Source organism: Tupaia chinensis, unplaced genomic scaffold (genome assembly GCF_000334495.1).
Source record: "Tupaia chinensis unplaced genomic scaffold, TupChi_1.0 Scaffold148012_1, whole genome shotgun sequence".
In the NCBI taxonomy this organism is placed as follows: domain Eukaryota; kingdom Metazoa; phylum Chordata; class Mammalia; order Scandentia; family Tupaiidae; genus Tupaia; species Tupaia belangeri.
This window is the reverse complement of record NW_006207862.1, coordinates 1,957,110-1,967,078: the sequence shown is the minus strand read 5'-3', so window position 1 is coordinate 1,967,078 and position 9,969 is coordinate 1,957,110. Positions and strand designations below refer to the sequence as shown.

Sequence of the window (9,969 nt, the reverse complement as noted above, 5' to 3'; positions counted from 1 at the left end):
GCACTATGGGGGCCACGCTGGCCTCGATAAAGCAGAAGATGCTGCCAAGCATGGTGAGGCCCAGGTAAAGATGTGGTGATGTTATTATGATGTCCCACCAGCTCTGATGGAGCCCAACCACCCTCCTATAGTATATAGTGATTCGTAAGGATCACAGGTACACAGACCTCACTGATGATGAACTACCTCCGTGAGAGTCCCTAGGATACGATACTATCACCAGAGCTATGCCATTTAGAATGAAAAAACATCTTTCCTCATTTGGGAAATTGATACTGATATACCATAAGGTGGCCAACAGCTATAGCACCAATAGAGAACACAGTCATGAAATGCCTCAGGTTACATTATTCCTTACACATACAAAGGTGATTGCAAATTTAACTTATGTATACTGAGTCTCACCAATTTCTCCATCTTGACCAGGCTTAGGAATGCTGATAGAAGTTTTGGTCTCCATTTCTAATTTCTTCTTAGTGTCACCTCTCTTTCCAACTATATGCCTATAATATAAAGAAAAATTAACAAATAGAAGAGGCTAAAGTAAAAATGTACCAAAATAAAGAATCCCTACATTTTTTTTTCTTTTTTTCTTTTTCTGGAGGTTTTTGCTATAGGGCACGTGCGCTCACCAGGAAGACGGAGAGAGACAGACAGAAAGCGAGAAATCACCCCCCGGGAGAAGATGGCAACACTGCAATCCCTTCTCCTCCATTCTCCTCTCAGGATCTTGAGCACCCATGCACACGTGCCCAGCGTGAGTTTAAGCCAACAAGTCCAGGGCTCAAACCGTGGTCGACTATGTCCAGCGACATAGCCATTACGCCAACTGCTGGTGTCCCGCCTACATGCTTTTTTCAAAAATTTTTTAGAATTATTTAATTTTCTTATTATTTTTAATTTGACCAGAGACAGAGAAGGAGAGAAAGCAAGAAAGCAAGCTGAAAGGTCCAGGACTCAAACTGCAGTTGGCCACAAGGGAGTCCAGCACCTTAATCATCAAGCCTCCTGCTGGCCCCAAGAATCCCCACATGTTTAAATCTTCTGGGGCCAGAGGTATTTCCTTACAGAAAGGTACTTCAGTAAAAGCTTAATATTTGTAGAAGAAATTACAAGTCACCTAGCTTTACAGAACAAACTATCTTCACTCATTGGCAAAACAATGCCCTATAAACAATTCATTGTATAAAGAGAATAATCATGTCCAACACTTGCTTGCTTCTCAAAATTAAACTCAAAATTCAGGTATGCAGTTCAGTGAAAAGAAAAATTAGCATAGTCTTAAAGGGTGCTTTAGTAATCAATGGGTCTATAATTTGAAGGATTGTCCATTTTGGAGAACAAATTAACTCTATTATGTATTCATTCTAAGGGAATTGTCCTTATTTAATTAAGTAAGGGTAAACAGCTTGGCAAAGAGTAAGGTTCACCATTTAGGACAGATTCAAAAGCACAGTGAAGGGACTAGATGGTAGAGCAGTGGTAAAACATGACACTTTTCAAGGCTGACCCACACAGGAAGGTTCTGGTTTGTGTCCAGAAATCTCCCTGAGCACATTGGTCATGTATGTGCCTGTGATCTAGGGCTGAATGAAGGTGGAAGTGGATCAAAGCATCAAGACCCCGTTGAGGAGCCAGTAGGTGGTAGGGAGGCTTTGGCAGCTAGATCCCACATGGCCAATTGTGTAGTTTGAGTCCTAGACCCAGTGGCTGGAAAACACGCTGAGTGTGTGTGCGTGCATTCCCAACATCCCAAGAGGAGGATGGAGGAGAAAGAATTATGGTGTAACCATAATCCATAGGGGGTGATTTCTCTTTCTCTCTCTCTCAGTCCAACAAGTACACATACCATATAGCAAAACTGGGAAGAGGGGAGAAAAAAAAAAAGACCCTGTTGAGAACACTATTTATCTCACTCATGGAAAAAAAAATTAATTAAGGGACCAGCAGATGGCATAATGATTATTTTGCTGGACTCCCATGTAGTAGCTGACCAGGGTTTGGGTCCCAGACTAATGGCTTAAAACTCATTCCAGGTACATGTACATATGTGCCCAAAATACTAAAACAAAAATGGAGGAGAAGGGATTACAGTGTGGTCGTCCCCCTGGGTGGGGGGGTGGGGGGGTGATTTCTCACTTTCTCGCTCTCTCTGTCTCTGTCTCTGTCTCTTCAGCAAGCCCACACACCCTGTAGCAAAAATCTCTCTTCAAAAAAAAAAAAATTAACTAACTATAACACTTTTACAAAGAACCTCCGAGACCAGCAGGTGGAGTGCTGATCAGGGCAACAAATTCCTACATAGCTGACCACAGTTCGTGTCCTGGACCCAGCAGCCTGAAAATCACACTGGGCATATACGACGAGGAGAATGAAGGATAAGGGATTGAGGCATGGCCATAACCCCTGGAGCTGATTTCTCACTTTCTTACTCTGTCTCTCTCTGGCAGCAAACATGCCCCATGGCAAAAACCTAAAAGAAAAGAATGAATCACAGTGGATAAGCAAATAGCCTTCAGACTGAATTTCCCACACAGACAAGCTTACATTGGGAGCTTTCACCTAAAAATATGTATTTGCAAGTGCTTCAGAAAAAATTACAAGATGTGACAACTCATGGGAACAATAGGCTGGAGACAGCTCTTGACTAACCCATGAAGATGGAATGTGAGTGCCTCACAGCCCCATCACTCCCCACTGTCTTTCATCTACCCCACCTCAATCATTTACTAACTTATTTACATTACTTGCCCAGACCTCCTAGAGTCAGGCTTGGACAGACCTAATTCACCTGCTACAACACAGGAAAACAATTCATGGACTTCCTAAACCAGCCTATCTTCAGAGGCATATGCGTGCAAGAATTCAGTTAACCACAGAAACTGACATTATTCTATTTGTGGTTAATATGGGACAAAAAGTGGGCAAAAACTTGGACAAGCACACATAGACTGAAGTGATCACAAAGTTTCCAAACAATTTATAAAGATGGCCCTGGAAAACATATAGTAGTTTTTGGTAAACATTAATGGAACAGATACATTCCTACCTTCAACAAGCTTTCTATTAGCACAGAAGCCATCAAATACTGGGCCATCGTGAAGTATTTTTGCATAGAAAAATACATTAAAATGCGTCATGACTTTCCTGGTGACCTAATAGCACATAAACATATCTAAACACAGACTGTGATAAATGAAACAAAGAAAAAGTATAGTGTTATAAAAACAATAAGATGATCAAAATGGTCAGTAAGGATTACAGAGTCAAAGCAAGTTTCCCTAAGGAAGAAGAATATAACTACGAAAGGAAGAAGAGATTCTAAGGCAAAAGAAACAGCATATGCAAAAGCTCTATTGCAGGAAAGCATATAGCATCTTTGAGGAACAAAAGAAAGCCAGTTAGGTATAATTGCAAAACTAGCAAAAGAACAATCCTAGTTGAGACAGAAAAACATGGAGCCAGCTACGTCCAAGATTTTGCTCACTACTATAATAAAACAGAATTCGCAGGAGAAAACCCTTGATGGGTTTTAGGCAAAGAGAAAATAATCATTTACCGTTTTTTGTTTGGTTGGTTTTTTACTTTTTTACTATAGGGCAAGAGGGAACGTGAGAAATCACCCCCCCTCCCCCCGGGTGATAGCCATGCCACAATCCCTTCTCCATTCTCCATTCTCCTCTTGAGATTTTGGGTAGGCACATGCACACACACACAAAGTGATTTTCAAGCTACCAGGTCCAGGACTCAAACTGCAGTCAGCTTTATGGGAATTTAGCCACCCTTACCTTTTAAAAAAATCATTCTACCCACTGTGAAGAACTGATAAGAAAACAAGAATCAACATGGAGGGATTAGTAAGTAAGCTATTTTAAGTTATCCACAGATAACTTAAGTAAGCAAAGGAGTTGCAGTAAGATAGGTAAGTGGTAGATTCAAGAGGCAAAATTACCAGGATTTGGTGATACATGTGGAATGATGAAATTAATCTGTCCTTTGAAATATCAGGCACAAAGCATTTTTTCCATCAGTAATCAAACATCACAGTGTGGAAGAGTCAGCGTCCTGCCAAGTTTCATGGAAGTGCCTCACGCTGAGTTTCCTGGAAGTGCCTCCCCATGAAGCTGCTGAGGACCTCACTTACTTGTAAAGCAGGCTGGGGGCCCTGACGATAGACCGGAATCCTTGCGGGGTCTGCTCCACCTCATAGGCATCGCAGGGCTCATCAGCACACTCCATGGCATCTGCACAGAAACCACACATCTTGCTCAGAAAAGCTGCTGCTCTGTGAACAAGTCTGCTCTCTAGCTGTCAACCATTCTCAGGGTTTAAAAAAGCAATACATGGCACAAATAACAGGCTGACACTTCACACTGCAGAATACTGATCTGATGCTCTTTGTCACCTGCTCTTAAAAGAAATTAAGCATGTGGGGCCAGTAGATGGCGTGATAGTTAAGGTGGTTGGACTCCCTGGACCTGTTGGCCTGAAAATCAGGCCAGGCACATGTGCATGAGTACCCAAAATCTCAAGAGGAGACTAGAGAAAGGACCATGGTGTGGCATCCTCCCTGGGGGACAATTCACTAACAATTCACTTTCCCTCTCTCTGTCTCTCTCTCTCCCCAGTGAGTGCATGTATCCTATGGCAAAAACCTTACAAAAAAAAAAAAAAGAAAGAAAGAAAGAAAAAGAAATCAAGCCTAAAAAAACCATAAAGCCTATTTTAAATCTTCGTATCTTAGAATCTTGGAAAAGTAGGATATACATTACAGTAGTTAACTTTTCTGTTGGAAAACTAAGTCATGGGGCTGGCAGGTGGTATGGTGGTTAAGGGCACTGGACTCCCACATGGCCAACCATGGTTTGTGTCCCGGACCTGCCGGCTTGCTTTCTCACTTTCTCTTACTCTGTCCCTCTCTGGTCAAATTAAAATAAAATGAATAAATAAATAAATAAATAAGTAAAGTTAAATAAAATGATTCTTAAAAAAAAAAAAAAAAAAAAACTAAGTTATGATACGGGTCAGTCAGAGGCATATGGTAACACAATGGTCTGTGAAACTGTATCTACCTGGGAATATTCCAGATTCGTGTCCCAAGGCCTCCCTGTGCCTGCCTGGCACACCCTGAACCTAGGCTGGCTGGAGGTGGACTACAGCATGAAGACTCCACTAGCGTTTCTTACCCCGCTCTCTTTTTCTGTCTCTCTCTCTTTTTCTGTCTCTCTCTCACAGAAGAAAGATAAATACCAAGGCTTAGGGTTCACTGGAAGGGTTTATAAACCTAAAGGTAGAAGTGGCAGAGAACCTGACAGGCCCTCTGCATTAAACACAGGCCCAAGTTAATTAACCTGAAAACATATATAATCCATCTCCACTGTTTCTTTCCTTTTTTGAGGAGGGGTAGGTTTTGCCTTAGGTTATGTGCACTGGTGGGTGGGGGCAGGCCATAGACAGTGAGAGGGAAAGTGAGAAAGCCCCCTCTTGGGGGACAGCCACAGAGCAATCCCTTCTACTCCAGTCTCCTCCTGGGATCTCAGAAATGTGTGCACACACACACACCCAGCATGAGTGAAACCACCGGGTCCAGGGCTTGAACCACATTCAGTTATGTGGGAGTCCAGTCACATAACCACTATGCTATCTGCTAGCCCCATCAACTGTTTATTTTTAAAATTACTCATACATTACAGTAAAGCTAGTTGTGAATTTGGAACTGCCTATATGTACCTACAAGGAAGGAAAGAAAAACAACACAATAATATCAGCTAATGTTATTGGCCATTGGACTAAATACACTCATTTATTTCAATAATTTATATAAATTACAACTTTACAGATAAAGCAACTTAATTTATCATAGAATATCAATGGTTATTATTATTTTTCTAAAGAATGATTCATTATTTTTAATCTGCCATAGGGCATGTGTACTCACCAGAGGGGGAGAAAGAGAAAGAGAGAGAGAGAGAGAAAGTGAGAAAGTCACCAGGTCAGAGACTCGAACTACAGTCATCTGTGTGGGAGTTCAGCACCTTAACTACCACATCATCTGCTGGCCCAATGGTTATTAGAGCTAACCAAAATTACCTGTTTTGGGGCCAGCAGGTAGCATGGTAGTTAAGTGTGCTGGACTCCCACATGGCAACCGTGGTTTGAGTCCCAGACCTGATGGCTTTCTTTCTCACTTTCTCTCTCTCTCATTCCCTCGCTCTTTCTTTCTTTCACTCTGTCCCTCTCTGGTCAAATTAAATATAACAAATAAATAAATAAAGTTAAATAAAATATTTTTTAAAATAATAAAATAAAATTATCCATTTTGACATTTAAGCCTCTGCACAGCTACTGAATGGGAGAGTTGAACTGATCTCAGAGATTAGAGACTCGCCCCAAGACACAGAGTGAAAAACCACAAAACACGTGTAAAGAGGAAAAGAGAAGTTTTGATAGAAAAGAAATACACTCCCATACCAGAAAGACATGTGGGTGGGAGAAGAACTACCCAGAGCATAGGGTTAGATGTTACTCTTTTTTTTTTTTTTCAAGGTTTTTGCCACAGGATACATGCATTCACCAGAAACAGAGAGCAATATAGAGAGGAAAAGGGAGAAGTCACCCCCAGGAAGGATGGCCATATCATAATCCCTGTTCCTCCATTCTCCTCTTGGGATTTTGGGCACACACACAAATGCATATGGCATAATTTTCTTTCTTTTTTTTTTTCGGAGAGGTTTTTGCTATAGGGTGCATACGCTCGCCAGAAATACAGAAAGCAAGAAATCACCCCCCAGGGAGGATGACCACGCTGCAATCCTTTCTCTTCCATTCTCCTCTCAGGATCTTGGACACATGCGCACACACGCGCCCAGCATGAGTTTAAGCTACTAGGTCCGGGACTCAAACCGCAGTCGACTACATGGGAGTCCAGTGACATAGCCATTACACCAACTACTGGTCCCAGATGGCATGATTTTCATGCAGCTGTGTCTGGGACTCAGACCACAGTCAGCTATATGTGAGTCTAGCACCTTAACTACTACCCCATCTCCTGCCTCTAGGTGTTACGTTTTCTATGAGAGTTGGTAATAAATATTTCACAGGGGAGATCTGTAATAGTAGCCACTTCTTTAGTTAGTTCAGATTTCACGGGTTTTCATCTGTACTTGTGATCCTCTCCTTCAGGTGAGGATTTTGAGAAATTTGATTACCTAATCATGCATACCCAGTGTAGACTTGGAAGGTATGATCATCCACAGATGAATGATCTGCCCTATTAGTTTACTGCCCCAGTGGGAATTACGATGTTGACCCAACATCCCATACCAGCCCCTGCAGCTGGGTAGAAGTAGGGATCTCTCACAGAGGACCTGGTCGTATTCCCTGATAGGCTGTGACTGATGGGATAAATGTGCTTCTGCTATTATCTCAGGGCTGCCTACTAATATCTGGCTGACTACGATCAGAGCACAAAGACGAAACATAACTTGACTTACAGACTGCAAACAAGAACACCTCAGTCAAACTCGAACTTACTGATACTCTTAGACATCAGAAGAAATGGAGTTCTGCAAGGCTAAGCATCTCAGTTTTCAGTTCTGACACAGAAACACATTGAAACAAGACAAAAAATTGCTCCAACCATACACAGAACATTTTATTTCTAATCTGGCCAAAGAGCAAGTAGGATTACCTTGATAGAAGTGCTCATCATCATCTTCGTGTTGGTAAGTCTGTTCTTGGATGGGATTCTTCCTGTAATTCCTACCGTCAATTCTTATAAGCTGTGGGCGCAGAACTTCCATGACACTTTCTCCAAATAATAATCCAGTGAAGTCCTGAAAAATAAATTATCATCTGACTTTTTGTAATCAGAAATAAAAACCAGTATTACATGGATCATTATATAGACCTAAAAGGACAGAGTTGGTCATCCCTTCCCACTACATCCTAAGCAGAAGAAACACTGTTCTCCATTGGATTTCCCATCTGTAAGCTGTTCTAGCTCAATTGCTACCTTTTCCACCACACTATTCCATTCCTGGCTCATTCCAGACAGTAAGGTTAACTTTTTTTTTAATCACTCCAGCAGGTGGTGTGCTAGACTCCCACAAGGCTAACCATGGTTCAAGTCCCAGACTTGGCAGCTTGCTTTCTCACTTTCTCTCACTCTCTCTGGTAAGCACATGTGCCCCATAGCAAATTTAAAATTAGTAAAAATAATAAATTTTAAAAATTAAGACTTTTACGTACGAACTTGCCATGACTTTGTATAGGTACTGCCAAAGTGAGCACACAACCTTGCCATGACTTTGAGAGAATAAAGGTCTCTTTACTATTTACTTCAGCCTAAAGGGAATAAAATGCAAACTGCAGTCTTTAACCATCTGCAAAATGTCTCTGTCTCACCCTTTCTGTTGAGCTTAATAACGAAGACAATGAGGGATATTTAATACATTTATGGGAGGGGAGCTTAAACTCCAAAATACTTTTAGAAGTACTAGAAATGTATACTCAACAATCCAAACTCAGTTGCCTATCAAAGCAGTTAAAATACAAGGTTAAGGCACTGGCTCTGGCAGATACAGGGGAGCCAGTCCCAGACCTGGGTGCTTGAAAAACACAGTTGGGCATGTGTGGGTGAGTGCCCAAAAGCTTAAGAGGAGAGTAGAGGAGATGGGATTGCCATGTAGTCATCGTCTCTGAGAGGTGATCTCTCTCTCTCTCTCTCATGAACATGAGTCCTATAGCAAAAACTAAGAAGAAAATAAAAAGATTTAACCAATTTGGTTCTCAAATCAATCTTATTGCTCGGCGGAGGAATCCAGTTCCTACAGCTACTACTAACGAACTGTGTATCCCTCACTGAGAAGCTAAGCTTCTAGTAATCAGTAATTTAGGAAGCAAAGGTTCCTTATGAGCTGGCTGTGGTTAAGTTTAACTAATGTTCCTACCATGTATACAATAGTTTGGATAGTCTTGAGTCTTGAATCTCAAAATACTTAAGAGTTTCAAGGAAAACAGATCAATCCTTACACTAAAGCCAAGTTCAACCCTCAGCAAGTAAGTCACTTTAACTGATAGTTGTTTTGCTTACAGAACCGAGAAAAGGCTTCTTCTTGTGAAGAGGTAGATCGACCTGGGTGGAGGAAGAAGGCGCCTAACAGTAACAGTTCAAAGATATACCCTACTCCCCTAGGATCTCTCACAAAAAAACTCCTCCATAAAAGTGGGCTTTAAGGCCGGACCCTCAATCCACGAGCTCTAAACAGTAAAGTCAACACCTGCCTTTTTCCTGGGCTTCGAAGCTGCCCATTAGGGAATGGAGTAACCAATTTAGCCCTGTTTCGTGGGGAGTTAGGAAAGGAAGTGAAAAGTACTATTTTTATGCAATATTTTGTGGAAGCTAGAAAGCAGGCAAAAAAACTAACAAGCCAAACCTAGGAAACAGAGGAAACCCAGAAATGAACGCGGCGAAGAACCCGGAAGTCCTCCCCGGAGCAGCGCCCCGGCCACGCCCACCACATAACGGGGGCGCGCGCACGCCGCCGCCGCCGCCGCGCGAGCACCCTCTATGAGGGCGCGAGCACGCCGCCATCCACGACGCTGTGAGCGCGGGTGCTCCGGCCGGCCTTGGGGGCGGGGCTGTAGGAGCCGCTGAGGTAAGTGGCCGAAGGCTCAAGGACCCTCTGCAGCTTGGTGAAAAGGTAGTTGACCTCTGAGATCCTACCTGCAGAGAACTAGGCAAATGGACAAGTGAGGAGCAGAAGCGAGAGGCTGCCGCAGCAGGCGCCTGAAAAGGAATTTCCTCAGGCCGCGGCGGATTGAATGCGCATGCGGGCCAAGGGGTGGCGCCTGCGCAGTGGGTTGCCGCAGACTCTCTTCCTTCGGACCAACCGAGTGGGAAGATGGGCTTGCTGGTAGTTTGGGAGCCTTAGGTGTTTTGACCCCACCGCTCTGCAGCCCCTTTCC

The 9,969-nt window shown here is 42.8% G+C and overlaps 2 protein-coding genes across 5 annotated transcripts in view; one reads left to right on the top strand and one right to left on the bottom strand.

Annotated features, from left to right (window-relative positions):
- Window positions 1-9,841, bottom strand: part of ASCC1 (activating signal cointegrator 1 complex subunit 1) — a 113,733-nt gene extending 103,892 nt beyond the window's left edge. For 2 of the 4 annotated variants that reach the window (XM_006170090.3, XM_006170093.3), the window contains exons 1-4: window positions 9,728-9,841; window positions 7,691-7,835; window positions 4,145-4,244; window positions 406-503 (exon numbers count right to left, since the gene is read on the bottom strand). In XM_006170090.3, coding sequence (XP_006170152.1) covers window positions 406-503; window positions 4,145-4,244; window positions 7,691-7,802 — 310 coding nt within the window. In that variant the 5' untranslated portion in view covers window positions 7,803-7,835; window positions 9,728-9,841. The other 2 variants (XM_006170091.3, XM_006170092.3) reach the window with 2 other exon arrangements.
- The window catches only part of ANAPC16 (anaphase promoting complex subunit 16), an 18,886-nt gene continuing 18,440 nt past the window's right edge, over window positions 9,524-9,969 (top strand). Inside the window, exon 1 of the mRNA XM_006170094.3 lies at window positions 9,524-9,659. The gene's annotated coding sequence lies outside the window, so the exon portion shown is untranslated. The remainder of the gene's footprint in view (window positions 9,660-9,969) is intronic.